Here is a 25,599-nt window from a genome sequence, read left to right as displayed (position 1 = left end):
CTGGAAAGGCCTGGGGTAGCTGGATCCGTCCATCTCCTCAACTGGCACAGCCTGGCGACTGGGCCGGACCCTCCAGTTACGCTGCCTAAGGTGCCATCTCTACTCTCGGGCAATGTGAGGATGGGCACCACCCGTGTTGGGCTCGCCTCACCTTTTCTATGCTTTCACTGCTGACCAGCCCTCCTGCAGACAGACACGTTTCTCTTTAGCAGTTCATACGTCATGTCAGGTTTTATTCAAGTCTGATAGGCCAGGGAGCCATTGGTCCTCACACATCTCTGCTCTGTCCATGCTGTGCTGACCCTGGTGTTTCTCTCTTGGGGAACCACCTCTTAAAAACCTGTTTACCACTTTTGTGAGTTCTGAGGGGAGGGGACTGCTTTGCTATGGCCCCTAAGAAATGGTGACAAACCTCACAGGACTAGGGTCAGGAGAGCTGGAGTATTCAGGGAAGGCTGTACAAAGAAAGATGAACTTGAGTTGGCTTTTGAGAGGTTCATAGGACTTCCACAGGCAAAGCAAAATAAAGGATTTTCGATGGGCAGAGGCACAGACAAACGTAGGAATGGGTATGGTGTAACTAGCATATAGTGAGCTGCTTAGGCTGGAATGGAGGGCAGCCACGACAGTAGAAAAGGCAAATAAAGTAGGTTGGATTGGTAGGGCAGAATCAAGATTGGCAGCTGTTGAAAATCACTCTTTTGATGCGGTTAGCAAGTGCCTGTTGGGAAAAGTAATAACTCATTATGTAAGTGAACAGAAGGTAAGCAGGCTGGCTCCAGGGACAGGCTACCGTAAATAGGACATACTTTGGGGAGCCTGCTGCTGGATGTTCCTTGCAATGTTGTAATGGAACCCAGCTACACAAGCCTAACACACCAGAGAAGAAAGCTGCTAAGTAAATCTAAAGAGTTGACAAGACCACACTTTTATCTTTTAACCATGTGCTTTCAGCCCTGCCAGGGGGACCGATAGCTCCCTGAGGGTGGAGATTATATACCTCTCATCACTTTAGCCAACAAGGAAAGAAAGCAATGGTAGAATGAGAGTGACTGGGGAGGACATCAAATCAACATAGCTTTTTGAGTTGAAGGAATTTTACTATCATGTCAACTCTGGCCTTCTTATCAACTCAACTTGTCAAAATAGTCTAATGGCTTGGTATTAGGATCCAATTCCAGAAAGATCTCCCGGGAGAGGAGTTCCTTTAAAGATCCTGGGGGAGCTTCCCTGGTGGCCCAGTGAAGAAGAACCCGCCTGATACTGCAGGGGACACGGGTTCAATCCCTCGTTCCCTGCTCCAGGAAGATCCCACATGCTGCGGAGCAACTATGCACGTGTGCCACAACTAATGAGCCGGTGCGCCTAGAGCCCGTGCTCTGCAACAAGAGAAGCCTGTGCAACGAGAAGCCTGCGCACCGCAGTGAAGATGCAACGCAGATGCCCCACCCCCTGCAAGAAAAAATAAATCCTGGGAATATACTTTTAAGTAAAACAACAAACTGTATCTCAGTCCTAGCGACTGAAGAGAACGATCAAGTGAGAATCAGGTGGAAAGGCGGCTTTGATTTTCAGTTTGTGGGTTCTGAATATGAAATTTTTTTTTTGTAACTTTCTGAAATGGTTTAGGAAAACGATTTACTGCTTCTACATACCTACATAGAGATATAGAGGGAAACAGAGAGGATATAAAGAACATGGACAAAATATTAAAAATTGGGGACTTCCTAGGTGGCGCAATGGTTAAGAATCCACCTGCCAATGCAGGAGACACGGGTTTGATGCCTACCCCAGGAAGATACCATGTGCTATGGAGCAACTAAGCCCATGCTCCACAATGATTGAGCCCATGTGCCACAACTGCTGAAGCCCACATGCCTAGAGCCTGTGCTATGTAACAAGAGAAACGACAGCAACGAGCAGCCTGCGTACCACAATGAAGAGTAGTCCACACTCGCCACAACTAGAGAAAGCCTGTGTGCAGCAACGAATACCTAACACAGGCAATAAATAAATAATAAATAAATAAATATAAATAAATAAATGAAAAAATTGGTGAGTCTGCGCAAAGGATATGCAGGAATCTGAATCTGAATTAATTATTGTCCTTACCTGAATGAGACAGAAAATGATAATGAAAGTCATCACTGCTCCAGTTACACATATTGCCAGGATGAGTTTCTTGTTATAGTTGTATCCTGGGACTTCTTTTGTGAGCTAAAATAATAAATAACATTTTTTTAAAACAAGAAGATTGAAAAGATGAAAGCGAACTATCCTTAAATTACTATAAAACTCAATCCTTTCAGGCCAGACGCTTCTAGAAGAACAAGCCAAATTTAATGGTATTCATCTTCTCATTAGCATTTTCTTCTACCATTTATTTATCTGTGTGTTATGTCCTCTTCTCGTCTACCCTAGGAGTAGTGGCACATTCTCTACATGAGCCAAGGGGGAGATCACTGTCTTAGCCAGGTTCATGGCTGAAACAAGATACAGACTAGGAGCCCCTGGGATTCCTGCTTGGGCACTTTAATGGCACGTCCTACACTGAGTACACGTGCAGCTCCCGTGTTTCAGGGCTCATCCTCACCTCACTGGGCTCCTGCTCCTTCTGTTCACCCTGGGCTCCTGCGCTCTCACTGATATAGTTCTCGGTTTTCCACGGGTCCGTATCCCATTCTGCCTTCGATGCCTTTACTTGTTGCTGCTCACTGAGGAGCTTCATCAGGAGGCCTGTGCTGGAGATGAGCTTGGCACAGGCCAGCTGCACGTGGGTCTCCGAGCAGTCCATTTTCAAAGTCCGGGTAACATGAGAAATGAGCCCTCTCACATTATTGTTGGGGATGAGGGATGATAGCTGCTGGTTTAGCTGAGCTTCAAATTGATCACCCGGGGATGTGAGTGCTGGGAACGTGGAGCCTGGGGGCTTAGAGGATAATTCAGTGCCCACGCTGTGGTCCTCCCACTGTGCTTCGTTGGTGTGTTGAACAGTTGGGATAAAGTTGTCTGCAGCAACAGCAGAATGTGCCGTGGGGACACTCTTATGGGCAGTGATTCCAGGGCCGGTTCCTCCTGGCAGAATAGAGTTTGTAATTTCTTCAAAGACATTTTGTGCAGTATTGCTTTCTGGAGTAGGCTTCTCTGTAGAAGGGTCTGCAAGAGAAAATAATTCTGGAAAAGGATTTTCTTGAGAAGTCAGTTCTCCTGAAGATGAAAAAGCCTCTCTTGGAGGGGAATTTATGAGGCTTCTCACTGCGGAGAAAGGACGCCTCACAAGCATCATTCTACTGGGAGAACCTTTCTCTGTGAACTTTCCACGCAATTCGGCTTTGGGTCTTCTCTGGACCAGACCAGACTGAATTTTATGGAAGATGTATTTTTTCCCGGAATGTGAGATTAGTTGAGAAGTCTTCAGATTTATAACTCTAGCATATGCATCTTCTAAAACAGCAATAGTGGAGGGTAAGTCTTTTGATTTCTTTTTAACCTGAGATGGGGAGTTTGGAGGGATGGAGCCAGAAAGCCTGCCCCTTGAATACTGTTTCAGGAAAGAAGAGGCTGCTGCCTTATCTTCCTTTATGAATGCAGGCTCTGTGGTGAAGGAGTTTCCCACTAACTCCTGGGGCCTCTGCACCATGTGAAGCTGTTCCAGCTCTACTGGGGATGGGCTCGTGAGACTTCTTTCTCTGGCAGTGTTCTCCACAAATGGCTGGGCATTCTGTTTCCTCCTGACGCTCTCATCTCCCACTGCTTTGAAGTGCCTTTTCTTTATGCCCCTTGGGTCCTTGAGGATGCTGTTCCCTCTCAGCAGCCTTTCCCCTACACTCTCAGTCTTTGCTAGGCTGTTTTCCTGTGGTTCGGCAGTTTCCAATTTCTTTTGAAAGATTTGGTGCTTCAATTTGGGACCTAAAAGTTTGGAATGTATGAGCATGGCAGTTTTTTCTTTCTTTTTAATCTCATCACTTTGTTCTTGAATTTCTGCATCTAACAAATTTTCCAGAAAATAGAGTTTCCTCAATTTATTTTTATCAGGTGAATTGTTGGGTATAGGGTTGATGGAAGGGTTCCTTATATTGTTTTTCAAATGGCCCAGCAGCGTATCTGCATCTTGTACATTTGGAAAAAGAAGCTGAATGACTGGTAATAATGTTGATTCCACATCTCGTAGATTTCCCTCTGAGAAATAAGGCAGTATGTAGTTTAGTGCACCGATAACATCACTTTCAGCATTTGAGTCCAGCTGCTCATTCATGAAGGTTGACAAGCTGACAGCACTTTGGTCTGAGGATGCCCTCTCTGGCTCAATAGTCAGCTCGGTGCTGTTGTTCTTCTTCCGGGCTTGTAACACCTTCATGAACGATCCTTCTGCATTCCCTAGAGATGCTTCTTCATCTGTCAAAAAAGAAGAGACTGGTTTTGATAACTGAAGACGGTTGGGACAGCTTTTTGTCAGTTCACAGACATGTATCCCATCCAATAGATTAGGAATCAGTCAACATCTGAGGGCCACTTAGGAGAAAAGGAAACCCAAACTTAAGACTATGATTGGCAACCACAAAAGGTGAAAAAAGTATCTTTTGAAGAAGTGGCTATCTACTGGGAAAATTCCAAAGCATGAAATATAGTAACTGTATTTAGGATTACTCCACTGGTGGACAGAGGCCAACTGCCCAGGACTCAAGAAAAGCCAAGACTGGAAGACAAATATTCCCCTACTCAGCTGGGTGCTCTGCAGATCTGCTGTGACTCTCCACGTTCACATACCCCATCCTGTCCTGCCTCAGATGCAGAGGAGTGTGAGGTTCCTCTCTCCACCTCTTCAGTGTGCTTGTGTTCCTGCTGCTTTCACAGATGACTGTGACAACAGCTGCTGCTAACAGGTCTTCATCATGACAAGCCCTTTTCCACCCACCCACTGAAGCCTTTGCTCAGTCCCTGCTTCTGTATGTCCCAGCCCCCATAACAGAAGGCTCTATATAGAAAAACACACTATGTCTACCCTGGCTCTTTGCTAAAATGTGGGCAGGGACCTGAGGTATAACTTAAGAGATTTCCCAGAGTCTATGCCAATGTGGAATGGTCAACAAATCAATGCAGTAAAACTTGAGATCCTAAAATGCAGAAGGGAAAAAGCAACTTCAGTCAGATGCCTACTTTGCTTTCATTTCATTTCACTTCTAATATTGCCAGCTTTACTTGGGAACCATGCAAAGCTTCTGACTGTGTGAAGGTAATGTGTACCATTGTGTAGCTGGGCTTCTCATCCAAAAGGATTAAAAATATATTTGGTGGTGATGGTGAGGGTCAAAGAAGCAGTGGAGAGTCATGAGAAAGGAGGAACATGGGCTTGCAGAGAGCCCCACACTGGGGACAGGAGATCTGGGAACACGGGTCATAGCACTTAACACCTCTGCTCTCGTTGTTCCTCACCTGTAAAAGGAGATTAAAAATGCCTTTTCTGCCCACTTTGGGCGAGAAAGGAGTAATATAATTGGTAAAAAAAAAAGTTGTTTGGGGGAATTCCATGGCTGTCTAATGGTTAGGACCTGGCACTTTCACTGCTGTGGCCCGGGTTCAATCCCTGGTAGGGGAACTAACATCCTGCAAGCTGTGTAGTGTGGCCGCCCCCAAAACACCTGTCTTGAAAAATCTGCAATATAGTCTTTACTAAGTAGCAAAGTGTTGTTACTTATGATGTGCTCTAGATCATTGAAAGAGAGCTGTATTCAAGGTATCTGGGCATGAAAGCACATTTTGGAAGTCATCAAGTTAGTGCCAATAAATCTAATACATAGAAAAATAGCTGAAAGCACCTGAGTGTTTTGTGGATAGAAAAGCTTGAGATTCAGAGCTAGTCGAGAGCTGGACAGTGTAAGCATAAGTTCAGAGCTGGACAGCTCTCCCATCCATTAGGAGGGCTAGGTAGCTGCTTCTGCTTATGGAACCAGAAACTCTCAGGCCCCAAATAGGACATAAAACAGCATCACTTATACTCTTTCATGAAATTGCAAAAACAAACCAAATAAACAAAAATATATTTACACCTGGCTTATAAGACAAAGGGTACTCGAGACCTAATGTATATAAAATCAGTTTACAAACTGTGATGCACTATATATGAATGAGTTCTCATTTGCAGAGAGCACAGTTTAGGATATGTGGCCATTAATGTTAATTCCCTTCCCCCTTCCATTCCTTTTTCTTGTTCCTGTATGTACACAAATCACTTACATTCTTAAACTAACACCGTAACTGAGCTATTATTAGCTTAATAATGTAACCAAGAATACGATTTTTAGCAAGGGAGTAGTTCTTAGAATCTTAGGGAGCTGGAACTCTGAATTACTGAAGAAAAATAATGTAATTACATCATTAATTTTAAAATGTATCCTCATTTAGTAAAAATAAAATTTTAAAAATTAAATTAAATTAAACATAGAAAAATTATCATCAGGCAATTGAGGCTCACCACAAGGTGCGGCATTTGTCAGGCATTCACCATCGCAACGCAGCTTGACTGTCTTACAGACAACTTCAACTGTATTTTTAAATTGGCAGAGGCAGCAGGCCATGCGGCTGGGTAAGATCCTATACATGGAAACACAGATAATTAAATTTGTGGTAAAGCAGTTACTTGAGTAGGTAGGAGAGGCAGGCCAAGGCCACCACAGACCAGTGCCAAAAGGAGTTCTTGGGGCATCTGGACTGGAGAATTGGAGAGGGACCGGTTGTCCAATTGCTGCTCTTGACTAGTGCAAAGAAATATAGAGGAGGAGAGAGGTGCCCAACAGAAGGATTAGGATGGCAGTAGGTATGGTATGCCTAGAAAAAAGGGAACAGGGATTAGAATTGGGTGACATTGATCCGTAGTTTAATTCAGAAGTATCTCCTTCCATCCTGAAAGCCTCACTTTGGGTTGAGAGTACACAGGAAGAAGGCAGACTTCTAAGAAGAGTCTGAATGAGTCCCCACCTTCTGGAGTCCCTTTCTCAATTCCTATTTGTGAGTAGTAAATATATCAGAAAGTATTCTAGGAACAAAAAATCATTGTGTGGTGAAACAATAACAGAGATCACACTGGCCAAATCTGGACAACTGGAACATTCTAAAGAATAACATTATCATTACAATAAGGTATAATGCAATTAATTTAAAGAAGAGCACGAGTCCATAATAACACTCAAAAGGAAAAGAAGGGGAGCTCTTCTTTATAGAAGAATGTCAGCTAATAAATGCAGAAGGAATGACAGAATTAAGAAAGTGTCATTTTGCAACTACCAGTGTAATAATTGATTCAGAGAAGGATTATCACTGATGCCCAGCTGGGTGAAGTTGTTTGAAAGTAGGATCTTCACTGATCCCAAAGTATCACCCCACATATTATTTATCAATTACCAAGAGGAAAAATAACTTTACAATGGAGAGATATGGAAGATACCACCTGAACCAAGTGATCAAACTTAGCAGTGGGCCACCTGAAGTGTTGAAGTAGGAAGGACACATCGCCTATGTAGTATTCTTTCCCACAATGTTTCCTTTGGATCTATTGAGGAAACACAAATCCAGACTGTGGGGCAATTTATAAGACAAGTGGCTTAGGCTCTTCAAAAATGCCAATGTCATAAAAGACCAAAAAGAAGAAATAGCAGGGAAATATCTAGATTAATGGAATCAGAGACATGACCTGCAATGCCTAATCTTTGATTGGACCCTGTATCAAAACAAAACAGACTTAAAGAATGTTATTGGCTTCTGGCCAAGATGAAGTAACAAGCACCAGTTTAACCTCCCGCCTGAAAGTGTGAAAATATGGCACAAAATATAGGAAACAAGTTTTCAAGAACCTGGACCTCAGGCAATAAAGTTCCATGATCTCCAAGAGATGGGAAATAAAGTGATCCCTAAGACTGCCCTGGCTTACTTCTTATACTTTTATTTATTTTTATTTACTTTTTATTTGGGGCTGCGTTTAGGTCTTTGTCGCTGTGCGGGCTATTCTCTAGTTGTGGCGAGGACGGGCTACTCGTTGTTGAAGTGCGGGGCTTCTCATTATGGTGGCTTTTCTTGTTGTGGAACATGGGTTCTAGGTGCACGGGCTTCAGTAGTTGTGGAGCACAGGTTCAGTTGCTCCGCGGCAAGTAGGATCTTCCCTGATCAGGGCTCAAACCTGTGTCCCCTGCACTGGCAGGCGGATTCTTAACCACTGTGCCATCGGGGAAGTCCAGCTTAGCTTCCTTCTTTAGGAGAGTTTCCAGGTCATGGTACAGGGGAAAGAAGCCCAGGCAAAGACTGACGGACTCCCTGACCGAGGAAATGGAGCTGAGAGTCTGGGAGAACCAAGGTGACTAGAGTTCACAAAGCAAAGTACTGGAGACAAAAGAAGTGCACAGACAAAGAACTCTCGAGATATGCAGAGGGATCTCTTGAGTACTCAACAAAGTATTGGTCAGTGCATCCATGTGAGGAATTCCTTGATGCCAGGAGAAGAACCATATGAAAGGATTAATAATAAGAATAACTGGATCTCACACCAGGTTGGGAATAGTACCTGTTCCTACAAGTCAGACTGGAAAACCTCATGATACTCAGAAAGCACTTGCCTCAGTAGCTGCAAATAATGAGCGCTACACTAAAGGCTACTTGGAGTCCTGCCCAACAGATCTTAAAAGCTAGACCTCAAAGAATAAAATTGTTTTGAATAACCTAATTTCACCCAAAACAAAGCCCAAGCATTTTATAGGGATATAAAAATATATAGCACACAATCAACTAAAATTCACAATATCTGGGATCATATGAAAAATTACCAAGCACGCAAAGAAGCAGGAAAATATGACCCCTATTGAGGAGAAAAGGCAATCAATCAAAACGAACCCATAATCTCTACAGATGTTACATTTCACAAAACAGAACATTTAAAAAGTTATTATCTATGAAAAACAGTTACTATAACTGTACTTCATATGTTAAAAAACCCAGACTAAAGAGACATGGAAGATGTAAAGCAGACCGAAATTGAGCTTCTAGAGATTGAAAACAATGTCTAAATGCAAAAGACACTGGATGAGGTTAATGACAGATTAGACAGTGCAGAAGACAGGGTTAGTGAACATTAAGGCATAGCAATAGGAAGTATCCAAAATGATGCACAGAGAGTAATGAAACAGAACACCAACAAAAATGAATAGAGCATCAGTGAGTTGTGCAACGATTTCAAGTGGTCTAATATATGTGTACTTAGAGTCCATGAAGGAGAGGAGAAATACAAAAATTTGAAGAAATAATAGGCAAAAATTTCCCATATTGGTAAACAGTATAAACCCACAAAGTCAAGAAGATCAATGGACTTTAAGCATAAGAAACATGGACAAAACTACACCAAGGTACAAATAATACTCAAATTACTGAAAACCAGCAAGAAACAAACAAATTTAAAAGCAGACAGAGGAAAAAACTATACACTACATACAGAGGAACAAAGATAACAATGACAGCAGACTTCTTGTTGGAAACAATGTAAACGAGAACTCAGTGGGATAACATCTTTAAAGCAGTGAATTGAATTCTATCAAGCTGGAATGCTATACCCAGATCTTTCAAAACAAAAGCGAAATAAAGACTATCTCAGACATACAAAAGCTGAAAGAATTAATCACTGGTAGACTTCCACTCTAAGAAATGCTCAAAGAAGTATTTTTAAGCAGAAGGAAAAATAATAACATTGAAATATGGATGTACAAAAGAATAAAAGCACTGGAATTGGGATTTCCCTGGTGGCACAGTCCTTAAGAATCCACCTGCCAATGCAGAGGACACGAGTTTGATCCATGGTCCAGGAAGATGCCACATGCTGTGGAGCAACTAAGCCCATGTGCCATAACTACTAAGCCTGCTCTCTAAAGCCTGCAGGGCACAATTAATGAGCCTGCATACCACAACTACTGAAGCCTGTGCACCTGGAGCCTGTGCTGCACAACAAGAGAAACCACTGCAGTTAGAAACCTGCCCACTGCAATGAAGAGCATTCTCCACTGGCCACAACTAGAGAAAGTCCATGTGCAGCAATGAAGACCCACTGCAGCAAATAAAAATAAAAAATAAACTAACTAAATAAAAAATTTTAAAAAAGAACCCTGGAATTGGTAATGACATAGGTAAATATATGTCTTTTCTTTTATCTTTTTTTTTCTTTTGAGACTTGAACCCATTGTCTTTTCTTTTTCTTAAAGAGAACTTTATTATTTTTTGGCTGTATTGGATCTTTGTTGGCAGTGCGAGGCCTTCTCAGTGTGGTGCCTTCTCTTGTTGCAGAGCACAGGCTCTAGGGCGTGGGCCTCAGTAGTTGCGGCCCACGGGCTCTAGAGCACAGACTCAGTAGTTGTGGCACATGGGCATAGTTCCTCCACAGCATCTATGCTCCACAGGGATCCTCCTGGACCAGGGATGGAACCTGTGTGCCCTGCATTGGCAGCCAAATTCTTAACCATTGCATCACCAGGGAAGTCCCTATAAGTTTTTTCTTATTATTTAAATCTCTTTAAAAGATAATTCATCATTTAAACAAAAAACCATAATATAGTGTGCTGTTTATGACATAAGTAAAAGCAAAAGATATGAAAAAAATAGCACAAAGTCCCGGAGGGGAGAAATGGAAGTACACTATTGTAAGGCTCCTATATTACTCAGAAACTGTATATCATTTGAGGATAGACTGTGATAAGTTAAAGATGGACACTATAAACCATAAAGCAGCCACTAAAATAACAAAATCTGAGTTATAACCAATTAGCAAAGGAAATAAAATAAAATAATAAAATGTACTCAATCCAAAAGCAGGAAGAAAAGGGAAAAAGGAATAAGGCATAGATGAGACAAATAGAAAACAAATGGCAAGACAGTAGATTTAAATGTAATCATATCAAAAATTGCAGTAAATGTAAATGATCTAATCACCCTAATTAGAAGAGCTGTCACACTAGATAAAAAAGCAAAAGCCAAATATATATCTTCAATAGGAAAATAACAGGTTAACAGGATAGAAAAAACTATTCTATGCTAATACTAATCAAAAGAAAGCTGGAGTGGGATATATTAGTTTAAGAGAAATCAATGTCAAAGCAAAGAATATTACCAAGGATAGCGAGTGTTATTTCATGATGATAGAAAGGTCAATTAATGAAGAAGACATAATCTAAAAAATTGTCCACCTGATAATGCAGCTTCAAAATTTATGAAGGAAAAGTGAGAGTGGCATGGAGAAACAAAAAAAATCTACAATTATAGTTAGGGAGTTCAATGTTCCTCTCTCACAACTGATAGAACAAGTAGGTAAAATATCAGTAAGGATGAGAAGACTTGAACAACACTATCAACCCACTTGACCTAATTGACATTTATAGAACACTCCACCCAAATCAGCAGTATACATATTTTGTATTAAGTGAACACATAACATTTACCAAAATAGATCATATTCTTGTCTATTCCCAGAATTTATTGGCTATAAAACAAGTCTCAATGAATTTAAAAGGATTTTAGTCATTCAGTATATGTCCCTGACCACAAAGGAATAAAATTAGAAATTAACAAATCCAAAAAATCTCCAAATATTTGGAAACTAAACAACACACTTCTAAGTAACTTTATGGTCAAAGAAGAAATCAAGATGGAAATCAGAAACTATTTTGAACTGATTGAAACTGAAAACATAATATGTCAACATGTGGGATGTTGCTAATGCCAACCTCAGCTTCCTCACCTTCCACCTTCAACTAGAAAAAGGAGAGCGAATTAATCACAGAGTAAGAGAAGAAAGAACACAATAAACATCAAAGTAGAAATGAGTAAAATGGCAAAGAAAAAAATACTACAGATATTAAGAGGATAATAAGAGAATATCACAGGATTCCTTATACCAATAAATTCAAGATGAAATGGACAAATTCTTTGAAAGACATGCACTGCTGAAGTTTCCTCAAAAATAAAGATGTGACTTAAACAGCACTGTTAATGAAATTGGATGTGCAGTTTAAAACCTTCGGACAAAGAAAGCTTCAAGTCCATGTGGCTTAACTGATGAATTCTACCAGACATTTAAGGAATAAAATAATGCCAATTCTACACAACCTCTACCAGAAAGTTGAAGAGAAGAGAATACTTCCCAACTCATTTATAAGGCCAACTTTCACCATATCAAAATTAGACAATGACATTATAAGAACACAAAAGTATACACCAATATCTCTCATGAACACAGAGGTGAACATTCTTAACAAAATTTTAGCATATCAAATCCCATAATATACACAAAGATAATATATCATGACCAAGTGGGGTTTATCTCAAGAATGTAAGGTTGGTTTAATATTTGAAAATCAATTTACCCAAGTTAATACACTAAACAAGAAAAATCACATAATCGTTGCAACAGGTATAGGGAAAATATGACAAAATCTAACATCCATTCCTGATTAAAGCAAAAAACAGCCCTCAGTAGACTGGCAATGGAAGGAGACTACCTCAACTTGATAAATGACTTCTACAGAAAACCTAACATCATATTTAATGGTGAAAGGCAAAGTGCTTTCTCTCCAAGACCAGGACAAAGGCAAGGATGACTGCTCTCATTACTTCGATTTGATATTGCACTGAAGGTTCTAGCCACTGCAACAGGGCAACAAAAAGAAAAGAGATATTCAGAATGGAAAGGAAGAAGTAAAACTATCTTTATTTGCAGATAACATGATTATGTAGAAAACCTGACAGAATCTACAAAAATGCTACTGGAACTTTATCAAGTCTGCAGGGTACAAGATCAACATACAAAAAGATTAATTTGTCTCAACAAACAATCAGAGATTAAAGTTTTAAAATACCACTTATAATAGCACCAAACATACATAATATTTAGGATAAATCTGACAAAAGATGTAAAAGACTTGCACACTGGAAACTGGAAAATAGTGCTGGGGGCAATTAAGGAAGGCCTAATTAAATGGAGATATGATGTATTTATGGATCTGAAGATTCAATATTGTTAAAACGTCAGTTCTCCCCAAATTGATTTATAGACCAAAATTCCAGTAGGCTTTTCTACAGAAATTGAAAAGCTAATTCTAAAATTCATATGGAAATAAAATTTAGAATAATGAAAACAACTTTGAAACAGAACAAACTTGAAGAACTAATACTACCTGATTTCAAGGCTTATGAAGCTACACTTTGAAGACACTGTGATATTAGTGTAAAGATAGACAAAAAGATGAAAGGGACACATAGAAAGATCCGAAGTAGAGCAATGTGGACAACTAACTTTCAGGTTCAAAGGCATTTAAGTATAGAAACGACAGTCTTTTCAACACATGATGGTGGAACAACTGAATATCCACAAGGGGGAAAAAAATGAACTTCAATCCACACCATGTACAGAAATGAACTCAAGATCTAAATGTAAAGCCTAAAACTATAAAATTTCTAGAAGAAAACAGGAGAAAAATTTTATGACTTTGAGTTAGGCAAGATTTCTTAGATATAAGGCCAAATGCATAATCAATAAATGAAAAAAATGGATAAATTAGACATCATCAAAATAGAGAATTTCTGCCCTGCAAAAGACTCTCCTGAGACAAAGAAAAGATGAGTCCCAGAATGGGAGAAAATACCAACTGACATACTGGATAAAGAACTAGTTTCAAGAATATATAAAGACCCCTCAAAACTCCAGAAAAAATATAGACAAAAGATTTAAAGATATACAGATGGAAAATAAGCATATGGGAAAATGTCTGACATGATGAATCATCAGGGATGCAACAGTGAGATACCACTACACACCTATTAAACTGCCTAAAATCAAAAATACTGAGCATAGCAAGAACTGGCCAAAATGTAAAGAAAATGCATACACTCTCATATACTGCTGGTAGAGGTGTAAAATGATCAAACCACTGTGGAAAATAGGTTCCTTTAAAAGTTTCTTTAAAAGCTTAAGCATAGGGCTTCCCAGTGCCACAATGGTTAAGAATCCTGTGCAGGGGACACAGGATACATCCCTGGGCCAGGAAGATCCCACATGCCGCACAGCAACTAAGCCCATGCACTACAACGACTGAGCCTGCATGCCACAACTACTGAAGCCCACGCACCTACAGCCTGGGCTGCACAACAAGAGAAGCCACCGCACTGAGAAGTCCTCGCACTGCAAAGACGAGTAACCCCCATTCACCGCAACTAGGGAAAGCCCATGCACAGGAACAAAGACCCAACACAGCCAAAAAAAAAACAAAACATAAATTAAAGAACAAAACAAACAAACAAAAAGACTTAAGCATACTCCTACCAATGATCCAGCCATTCTACTGGCAGGTATTTACCCTAGAGAAATGGAAGTGTACATCCATACAAAGACTTGTACACAAACATTCATAGCAACTTTATCTGTAACAGACAAAAACTGAAACAACTCAAATGTCCATCCATGGTGAATAGATAAACAGTGGTATATCCCTATAATGGAATACTATTCAGCAAGAAAAAGAAATGAATATTGACATATGCAACAATAGGGATGAACCTTAAAATAATCATGCTGAGTTAGAAGCCAGTTAGAAAGAGTATACACTGTATGATTCCATTTATATAGAATTCTAGAAAATGCAAACAGAAAGCAGATCAATGGTTGCATGGGGGTTGGGAAGGGCAAGGAATGATGGGAAAGAAGAATTCCAAAGAGATATCAAGCAACATTTTGAGGTGATGAACATTTTGACTTTGGTGATGCCTTCATGGTGTGTGTGTGTGTGTGTCTGTGTGTGTGTGTGTGTGTGTGTCTGTGTGTGTGTCAACACAGATTACTGTATGTCAATTACACCTCAAAGAGCTGTTAAAATATTATATAATAGAGACAATTGGGGAAATCTGCATAGCAACTCTTTATGAGGTCATATTATTGTGTAGGAATTTAATTTCTTCACTACTGTGTATTAACAGTAGTGTAGCTATATAGGGAAATAATTTTGAACACCCAGAGAGGAAGGCATCGAGCTGACAAGAGAGGGATCGAGATTGTGGCAGGTGCTGTGGGACGCTGAGGAAGATGAGGCTAGAGCAGTGACCAACAGATTTGACAGTGTGGTGACGACAGTCACTTGTCCACTGACCTGACAAAGATGGTTGGAACAGACTGCTAAACGTAGGGCCCTTTCCCCATACTAATCTCATGCAATCCCCTCAACTAGTCTTGTCATAACAGGAGGTTTCTATTAGCTTGCCATATTGGAGGGGGCATGGCACAATTTAAGGTGCTGTCAGTTGTGTAATAAATTGTCACGACAGGGCCCTACAAAAATAGTTTTTTAAAATGTAAAAAAATGAAATTTGACCCTTCCCACACACCATATATGAAAATTAACTCCAAATGAATCATAGGCCTAAATGTAACTATACAACTTCTGGAAGAAAACAGGAGAAAATCTTTGTGATTCTGGATTAGACAATGGGTCTCAGACAAAGGTTTCTTAGATAAGACACAAAAAAGCACAAACCGTATAAGAAAAATTGCTAAGGGACTTCCCTGGTGGTGCAGTGGTTAAGACTCTAACCTCCCAATGCAGGGGGCCCGGATTTGATCCCTGATCATGGAACTAGATCCCACATACATGTAGCAACTAAGAGTTCACAGGCCCCAACTAAGAAGCCCGTGACCCACAACTAGGATCCCCCGAGCTGCGACTAAGGAGTCCACCTGCCACCACTAAGACCCAGTAAAACCAAATAAATAAATAAATATTAAAAAAAAAAAGAAAAATTGCTAACTTAGAATTCATCAAAATTGTAAAACTTCTGGTCTTCTGAGACACATTAATACAATGAAGGTAAGTTACAATCTGGGAGAAGAAATTTATTAAACACGTATCTTAAAGGACTTTTTCCATTGCTTTATATATAAAGCACACTTAAAACAATATAAATAGCCAATTAAAAATGGAGTTGAATAGACACTTCACTTAAAAAGATATTTGCACATGAATAGACATTCAACATCATCAGCTATTAGAGAAAAGCAAGTGAAAACCACAATGAGATGCAACTACACACCTCCGAGAAAGGCTAAACTTTGTTTAAAAACAAATACAAGATATATATATATATATATATATACTACCAACTGTAAAATAGTCAGTGGGAAGTTGTTGTATAACAAAGGGAGTCCAACTCGAGGATGGAAGATGCCTTAGAGGACTGGGGCAGGGAGGGTGGGGGGGACTCGAGGGGGGGTGTCAAGGAAGGGAGGGAATATGGGGATATGTGTATAAAAACAGTTGATTGAACCTGGTGTATCCCCCCAAAAAAAATTAAAAAATAAAAATAAATAAATAAAATAAAAAAAAAAAAAAACAAATACAAGGATCAGATGAAGACATGGAGCAGCTGCAACTCTCACAGAGGGCTGGTGGGAAAGCAAAATGGCACAGCCACTTGAGAAAACAGTGTAGCCGTTTCTAAAGAAGTTAAATATGCACTTAGCATGTGATGAAGCAACCCACCCTTAGGGATTTTACACCAAAGAAATGAAAACATGTTCACACACATGAGTGTTTTTAGAGGCTTTGTTCATAACAGCCAAAAAAACGAGAAAAACTCAAATGTTCATGAAATGATGAATGTGTAAACAACCTGTATATCCACACAACTAGACTACTACTCAGCAGTAGAAAGGAATGAACTACTGACAGCTGCAACAACATAGATGACTCTCCAAAGAGACTGGCTACGTGAAAGGAGCCAAAAAGAAAAGGCCACATACCAAATGATTTCATTAATAAGATATTCTGGAAAAGACAAAGCTACATGGACAGAAATCAGACGGGTGGTTGCCAGGGGCTGGTAGTGGGAGGAGGTTGGCTTGACTGCAAAGGGACATGAGGGGTCTTTGGGAGTGCACAAGTTTTCTATATCTCAGATGTGGTGGTGGCTACAGAACTATACGTTTGTCAAAACACATCAAACTGTATATTTAGAAACAGTGAATTTCATTCAATGAAAATTATACGAGGGTGAGTCAAAATTTATCCACACTCCTCCAGTTATGTTAAAACTTCTATAAATTCTACAGCCAGAGTACAGATAATTTTTGACTCACCCTCGTACGTAAAGAAATCTGACTTAAGAAAATAATGAAAAAAAGCCTATAAAAACAATTGAATGAAAATAAATGTAAGAAAACCAACTTACAGTTTCTCCAATTCAAGGTTCATCATCAGGATGCTTTCAACTGTTGTAAGTGACACGTGTGTTCTTCCCATGTCTCTGAAGGAGAAGCCCAAACATGCAATGATATAAACCGAAAGACAAAAATTCTAAACTCAAAAAGATACTTAACATGTGATTCCTTCAATTCTGGCTTCTTATTTGCCATAGCTGATAATTCCAAACAGCTCTTAGGGAAGAAATTTAAGTTTGCATCATCATATTAATGACCTTGGTGCTGAATAGTACAATTTTGTTTTATTATCCTAATTTTTTGTTTTCAATTGCATCTACCTCTTTTGATCACTCTTTTTTTTTGCTTTCTGGGATAAACAATAGTCCTGCATGCATCTACATGTTCCATATCTATATGTGCTCTTCAACACTGTTCGCTTCCTCTGCTGGCTGTCTGACGCATATATATTCTTTCTTAATCCTTTTCTTTGCCAATAACTCTTCTTTCAATAACCCAGTTAAAATTTAAATTATGGCTTTTTAGCCAAAATACTCAATCTGACGAAAGTAAAAAAGAACAGAAATTACCTCATGAGCCATGAAACTGCAATACTTACAAATATTTTAACGCTGGCAATTTAAAAAGGTAAGAATCTTCAACTGTTGTCAAAGGATTACGATTGAGAATTCTGGAAAATGGGATGGAATTAAAATTATTGGCATTTTCAATTACTTCCATGAAAGTTTGCATTCTTTTTTTTTTTTTTTTTTGGTATGGAACTTGAAGGTAAAAAAAAAAATCATTTTCTGTCTTTACCTATGAATCACCCTTAGAATCCGTAAAGCATCCTTGCTTTGGGAACTACCCAGGTCTCTAGATGATAAAGTGGAGAAGAGAAACAGAAAAACACAATAGGAAAAAAGTGGATAGCAAAGAACAAATATGCCAAGGAACTTTTCAGGTCAAAAATCCTAGAAGTGACTATGCTGCTAGCAAGCCCTTGCTCTGTAAGAAATACTATTTCTAGTGTCTTTTATAATTCAAGGTGGTTTTTTTTTTCATATCTAGAAATTTTTTTAAATTTCATGGTTTAAACTACCCAGTTAAAGACAAAAAGAGGACCAATTCCTTCATTCTGAAGCCAAAGAAGACATAAATCCAAAAGGAACTGGTGAAAGCCATACTGCCATCATGGAGTCCCATGTGTATCCTTGTATCAGAGCCTTTGTTCCTGTGTATGTAATCACCTGCTTACTTGTCAGTCTCCTAGGTTATCAGCATCTTGAGAGCAGGGACCACACTTCATTTTCATTGTTATCCCTGTGCCTGACATAGTGCCTATTCTTTACTAGGTATTTAATAAATGGTTGTTGAATAAATAAATAACATTTTGTTTATACATCAATAAATGAACAAATTCATTTTGGGGAACAAATTTTTATTCCAAAATGCTGCAATCGATTTTCTAAGACACATAGGGGGAAAAAAAAAGAACCAAAAGAAACAGGAAGAAAGAAAACAAAATCTGCCTTTAGGCTAATTCTACTCAAGAAATATTAGCATATTTTGGTAGACTATTATAAAGATAATTATCACAACTAATATCTTTTGGGTTGCCAGGCATGTGTGATCAGCATTTCACATTTAATCTTCACAGTAACCTTATGTGATAGATATATTACCCCATTTAACAGTTAAGGAAACTGAGGGACTGAGAAATTATATAACTTGTCCTAAGTCATCAAGCTAAGAAGCAGAGCTGGAATTTGAACTCAGTTCTGACTCTAAAGCCTGTGTTTAACCTGTATTTAAAAAAAGGGGCGAAAAAAAAAAAAGGCAGGGGGATAAAATATCTGTTATTTTAACCTTAATTTTGAGAGCAATAAATACAGAAATACATTTTCAAACTTCATCTGCCCATGTGGGAGAGCATCTATGAGAATTCTATTTTCTCTTTTTATTTCTTTTCCTGAATCATCTCCCATGATAAATATTAATTAGCCTATGCTCACTGAGACTTTAGAGATTTTTTAAAATGTTGCAGGCAAATCAGTAAAAATGATGGAGTAAGGACATCTGAAAATTCATCCCTCCCTAAAAGCAACGACAACAACAAAACTGGCAAAAATAGGTCAGAATCAACTTTTTCTGAACTCGGGCAATTTAACCAATGGGCTTGCAGCAAACGGCAAGGGGGACAACTTATTCAAGGAAAATGAATGAATTTCTATAAGAACAATGAGATCTGTGTTGCTTTAATTTGTCCTTGACCTTTGCTCTCCATGCCAGCGGTAACCTTGAAAAATAGCCCACATCCCTGGTACCAGAGGGGGCAGAATGGACTGGGAGGCCCTTCAAAGCCTCATTCCCAAAGAACTGCCATTGTTTTACATGTCTGGTGGTTCCCTGGAAGACCTCACTTGAAAGCCTTGCCTTTGACCTGACTGAGAGCTGCCTAGAACGAAAAGCCTCTCCTCAGGTGGCAGTTTTGGAACACATTTTCAAGTAAATACTTTAACATGGCAGTTGCATGAGGCAATGGATGACACTTTGGGGCAAAAAACAGCCTAACCAAAACGCTTAAAAAGAAGAGCTGAGGAATGAGATGTCCCCAGAGACTTTGAAATGTCCCCACATATTGCTGGGAAGCTGGACGACCACAAGACAGATTCCTGGGAATCTACGGAAATAACTGCTAGCATTAATAAAGGAGTTCAGCAAGGTTGCAGGATAGAAGATCAATATGCAAAAACGAGCTGTATTTTTATACACCAGCAATGAGGAATCCAAAAATGAAATTAAGAAAACAATTCCATGTGTAACAGCATCAAAAAAATAAAGTACTCAGGAAAACATTTAACCAAATAAGTGCAAGAGTCACACTGAAAAGTACAAAGCTGTTGAAAGAATTGAAGAAGATCTAAATCAATGTAAAGACACACTGTGTTCACGGATCGGAAGAGAATATTATTAAAATTTCACTACTTCCCATTGGCGTATGGTTTCAGTGCAATTCCTATCAAAATCCCAGCTGACTTCTTTCCAGAAATTGCCAAGCGAATTCTAAAATTCATATGGCCGTTCAAGGAAACCGCATAACCCAAACAATGTTGGTAAAGAACAAAGTGGGAGGACTCACACATCCTGCTTTCAAAACTCAGTTCAAAGCTACTGCAGTCAGAGTGTGGTACTGGCATAAGAATAGACATGTAAATCGATGGAACAGAATTGACGGTACAGAAGTCAACCCTCACATTTATAGTCTATTGATTTTCAACAAGGGGGCCAAAACAACTCAATGTGGAAACAACAGTCTTTTCAAATGATGCTGGGACAAGTGTACATCCACACACAAAATAAGCAAGCTGGACTCCTCCACGTCCCACCATATATGAAAATTAACTCCAAATGGATCAAATATCCAAATGTAAGAGCTAAAGCTGTAAAACTCTTAGAAGAAAACACAAGAATAAATCTTTATGACCTTGCATTAGGCAGCAGTTTCTTAGATATGATACCAAAGCACAAACAACCAAAGGAAACATAGATGAAATGGACTTTATAAAAATTAAAAATGCTTCTGCTTCCAAGGACACTATCAAGAAAGTGAAAAAACACATAGAATGGGAGAAAATATTTGCCACTCATATATCTGATAAAGGTCTAGTATTCAGAACAACCAGAAAATATAAAGAACTCTTACAACTCAATAAAAAGATAAGTAATTTTTAAATTGCTCCAGAGAAGATATACAGATGGCCAATAAGCATATGAAAAGATGCTCAATGTCTTAAATCATTACGGAAGTACAAATCAAAGCCACAATGAGATACTATTGATACTTAATACTAACATGGCTATAATCAAACAGACAATAACAAATGCTGGCGAGTATATGGAGAAACTGGAAACCTCATACCTTGCTGGTGGGAATAGTGCAGCCACTGCAAGAAACAGTCTGGCAGGTCCTTGAGAAAGTTCAGCTAACACTTATCCTGTGACCCAGTAATTCCACTCCTAGCTATACACCCAAGAAAGATTTTAAAAACTATGTCCAAACAAACACTTGTGAATGTTCAAAGCAGCATTCTTCATAACAGCCAAAAAGTGGAAACAACACAAATGTCTATGAACTGATGGATGGAAGAATAACCGTGGCATATCTACACAATGGAATATTATTCAGCCTTAAAAAGGAGTGAAGTACTGCTATATGCTACAACATGGATGAACCTTGGAAATAACGCTACGTCAAAGAAGCCAGATACACAAAAAAGCCACATATTTTGTTTGTATGAAGTGTGCAGGATTGGCAAATCTGTAGAAACAGAAAGCAAATTCGTAGTTGCCAGGGCCTGGGAGGAGGGAGAAATGGAGAGTGATAGCTCATGGGTGCAGTATCTCTTTGTGGAACTGATGAAACTGTCTGTCTATTGAATCATTGACTTTAAAATGTCCCATTTCACATTATGTGGATTGTATCTCAAGAAAAAGAAAGTATCTTGTAAAATACAGGACACCAGTTGGCTGCAGACCAAACATGTTGGCAGATGGAGAAAGCAGGAGTGAAGGTTCAGACTGCTCCATGACCAAGGTCAGAGGCGGTCAGTGGTGAGGCTGGGAGCCATGCAGCTTGTTCTTGCCTTGGCAAGTCCCCTATGCTTCCTACTGTAGCCCATTCTTCTAGATTTTCTTAGTACAATTAAACTTGTTTGATTTGTAACACTCAGTTAACAGCCAGTATGATAACGTTAGAAAGAATGTGAGTGTCACATGTCTGGTTAAGCACAGTTCCTCAAACTTTGAGGCTATGAGAAAAAAAATTGGCATTAAATCCTGCCAGATCACTGGTGCGCTCCTGTGCAAGTAAATTCCTTCACCTCTGCATCTTCCTTTGCCCACTTTTCCCCAGTCATCAAGAATGACTATAAAGCAATATGAGTCAAAACAATTTAGCAGTGTGTTCTCCTTCCTCCAAAATTATCGCAGTCCTCTAACCCTTCACTTTTCTTTAGAGGTCCACGGCCATGGTCCCATAAGCTCAGTGTTTCTTCTCAACCAAGCAGCCCTTCTCTAACAGAGTAATATCCTTGTGTTTATCCCTAATGAAATCAAACTATGGGGCCAAATTATCCTATTTCCTCCTGTCTTTAGTGCCATCTTTTATTCACTAAGTTTGTGCCTGGGCAACGGGGAGAATGAGTGAGAACGGAGTCAACAGCTCAATTTGGGGACCCTACAGCAACTGATTTCCCACAAACCACAGCACAGATGGCTTTAGATTCACAGTGGACACTGCACTAGAGCTTATTTCCATTTTGGTTCAACTTCCTCATTTTACAGATAACAGGTATGCTGACTCCTAGTCCATTGCCTTTTTGATATTCATGAGCTTATCTTTACAGAAGTAAAACGTGGCAACAGTGTTTATCAGCCTCAAAAGACCATCTCAGAGTCAAAGTTTAAAAAATGTTCTTCTCAATGGTTCTTAAAAATATATCTTATTTGAAGAAGAAAATTCAGATGTTTCTGCATGAGCCTTTTGCTGTAGAACAATGGGACAGATTAAAGGAAGCTCACAAAATAAGGGAACACTTCTTCCCTGCTATTTTTTTTTCTCCACATTCTTCTATACAGGTCCAGACAGATGGACTACATTTCCTTTTTATTAACTGAGGAGACACAGAAGAACTGAGGACTGAAGCATGTCATCACTGTCCTGAATGTACGGAAATCCTAAGAGCTTTAACTGAAAAAAATGTCCAAAGCAGGCCGTGAAAATAAATTTAAAATAAGACAACTCTAAAATCTCTATGCTAGAATCCCAAGGCAGGGGGCAGGTAGTCAAAGAAATAAGCAGAGTGACCTAGACCCTGTTCCAATATGTGTGAAGTATTTTGGGATGGAGTAACCCTCTTCTGTTATTCATCTACATAGGTCCATGAGAACACGACTCCCCATGAGAGGCTCTGCAATACAGGATGTCCAACTGCATCATGTAAACCCTTTCTCAGGAGGAAATTCCGAAAGAATCTGAAATGGTGAATCTGTATCTTAAGTCAAGTTCTGAGAATAGCCTTGACGTAGAGTCCCTGGCAGTGAGGAACAGAGGAAGATGCAAGGGCTGTGGAATCAGGCAGACCTGGGTTTGAATTCTGGCTGTCACTGTCTGGTACAGTGACTTGAGCAATGAACATCTCTGAGTCTTACTTAGTACCATTTACCTCATAAGGCAATTTGAGGATGAAATGAAAAGAGTGTATGCAAAGCACCTAGCATAGGCTGGGCACAGAGTAGGTGCTCAGAAGTAATGATGTTGGGACTCCCCAGGTGGTGCAGGGGTTGAGAATCTGCCTGCCAGTGCAGGGGAAACCAGTTTGATCTCTGGTCCCGGAATATCCCACATGATGCAGAGCAACTAAGCCCATCCACGAGAACTACTGAGCCTGCACCTAGAGCTCGCAAGCCAGAACTACTAAGCCCATGTCCCACAACTAATGAAGCCCGTGCACCTAGAGCCCGTGCACCACAACAAAGAATAGCCCCTGCCCACCACAACTAGAGAAAGCCCTCGCGCAGCAACAAAGACACAACACAGCCAATACATAAATAAATAAATAAATTTATGAAAAAAACCAAACAGAAGTAATGATGTCATATCTCCACTGGCCACTGGCAGAAATTCTGGGGATGCCCAGAGGTCACACAGCCAGGAGCTCCAGAGCCGTTAAATTCTCACAGGGAAAAAGCTCTCTGCTCTAAAGGGCCTATTCAAGTTAGAAGCCAACTGCAAGATACAATGCAGAAAAAGCCAAGTGGTCATTATTTAGCTCCTATTACAAGGAAATGAAGAGCCGCGTAGACAATTGCTTGCAAAGCTCAGAAGTGGTTCTGCCACTTATCAACAGTGTGAATCTAGCAAGTTATCCAACATCTCTGAGTTTCAGTTTCCTCATCCCCAAAATGGGGATAATAAGCGCTGCTGGGAAAATAGAATTGTGAGGTCATATGTATTCAGCACTTACCACGTACCAAGCACTATGCTAAAAGCCTTAGGCACACTATCTTACCTGTGTAATAAGTACGAGTACTTAGTATACTGCCTGGAACATAATAAGCACCTAAGAAGTGTAGGTATTAAAGAAACGTTACAGGGCACGGGAGAATTACCATGCTTCTGAGAAAAAGAAGATACCTTGTTATACAGGTGGGAAGAACAAGATGTAGTTGGGAGAAGAAAAGTATAGTAGTTGCTGGGTGTGACAGTCTCAACATTTGGAACTCTTACAAATAAAACAGCCACCTTAAATCACCCCAAAGGCCAGACCCAAGTTATTTTCATTTTTAATGTGTATGCCTTTTTGAATCTGAGAAGCTGCCAGGATGCCAGTACATACTAAACAGTGATAACAACACCCTGAACAGTGTAAACTTTTGTGTGCACACAGCTTCTAAAGGAAACCAATGCTGGCTGACTGGGGGAGCATGAGGGCGGCTCTGGGACCCCAGCTCAATTTGCCTTCACAGTGTGGCCACACCTATCTCATTGATATTCTCAACCGAGGGGTAAATAATAGGGATAAGGCTTGGAGTTTCCTCTTAATCTCTCTCAGTGCTCATGTCCTTGGTACAATATCGATGTACCACAGACAAGCCAGCATGTGAATGTGCTCTGTCTGGATGAGTTATATTGCCTTTTTTTTTTTCTTTTTTTCTTTTTTTTTAATTAATTAATTTTTTTTTGGTGGAGGATGCGGGCAACGATCCCTATATTGCCTTTTGACACTGTAGAGTCCTTCAGTTTCTAAAACTCATGGAGTTTGTGTTGTTAGAACCAATGATGTGACTAAAAAAATGTTTAAAAATAAGCCATCAGTCTGGACCTGTGTAGGTGAATGAAGGAGAAGCACTTTAATCTCAGAAAAGAAAGTATACTTAACATTTAGGATTACCAACCACTGCTGGTTCTCCAAAATACATTTCATTCCTGATTTCATCTGAAAGAGATGTGATTATTACCACCATTCAAAGAGTGGTACCTTATTAATTAATAAGCTCTTGGCTCATCTGTGAGGTAGATTTCAGATTCAAACAGGACTGCCACACTGCTAACTAGTTCCCCCGGTGTTTGTCAATAACCTAGAGGCTTCATTCAAGAAACCTACTGCGTTATAATCACTGGAAACCTGGCGAGGAATCAAGGTTTTGTGAGGCCTACACCTCATCTACTTTGGGAAATCCTATCTAATAAAGAAAGACATGCAAAGTGATGAATATGAAAATCGCTAGGACCCCCTCCCAGGACAGTGAGGAGCCCTGAAGTGGAAGCTTCATTCAATTCATGATAAATCCATCTCAGCTGGGGCCCTTTTCCAATCTTATTTAAGCAGAGG

General features: G+C 39.7%; 1 protein-coding gene across 1 annotated transcript in view; it reads right to left on the bottom strand.

Annotated features, from left to right (window-relative positions):
- LOC130839753 (leucine-rich repeat-containing protein 37A3-like) overlaps positions 1-25,599 on the bottom strand; it is a 52,180-nt gene that overhangs the window by 4,587 nt on the left and 21,994 nt on the right. The window contains exons 7-11 of the mRNA XM_057714128.1: positions 17,823-17,894; positions 17,236-17,310; positions 6,473-6,591; positions 2,594-4,395; positions 2,113-2,217 (exon numbers count right to left, since the gene is read on the bottom strand). Coding sequence (XP_057570111.1) covers positions 2,113-2,217; positions 2,594-4,395; positions 6,473-6,591; positions 17,236-17,310; positions 17,823-17,894 — 2,173 coding nt within the window. The remainder of the gene's footprint in view (positions 1-2,112; positions 2,218-2,593; positions 4,396-6,472; positions 6,592-17,235; positions 17,311-17,822; positions 17,895-25,599) is intronic.

This window comes from Hippopotamus amphibius, chromosome 17 (genome assembly GCF_030028045.1).
Source record: "Hippopotamus amphibius kiboko isolate mHipAmp2 chromosome 17, mHipAmp2.hap2, whole genome shotgun sequence".
Classification (NCBI taxonomy): Eukaryota; Metazoa; Chordata; class Mammalia; order Artiodactyla; family Hippopotamidae; genus Hippopotamus; species Hippopotamus amphibius.
The sequence above is the reverse complement of the archived record's forward strand: the minus strand, read 5'-3'. Positions and strand labels throughout refer to the sequence as shown.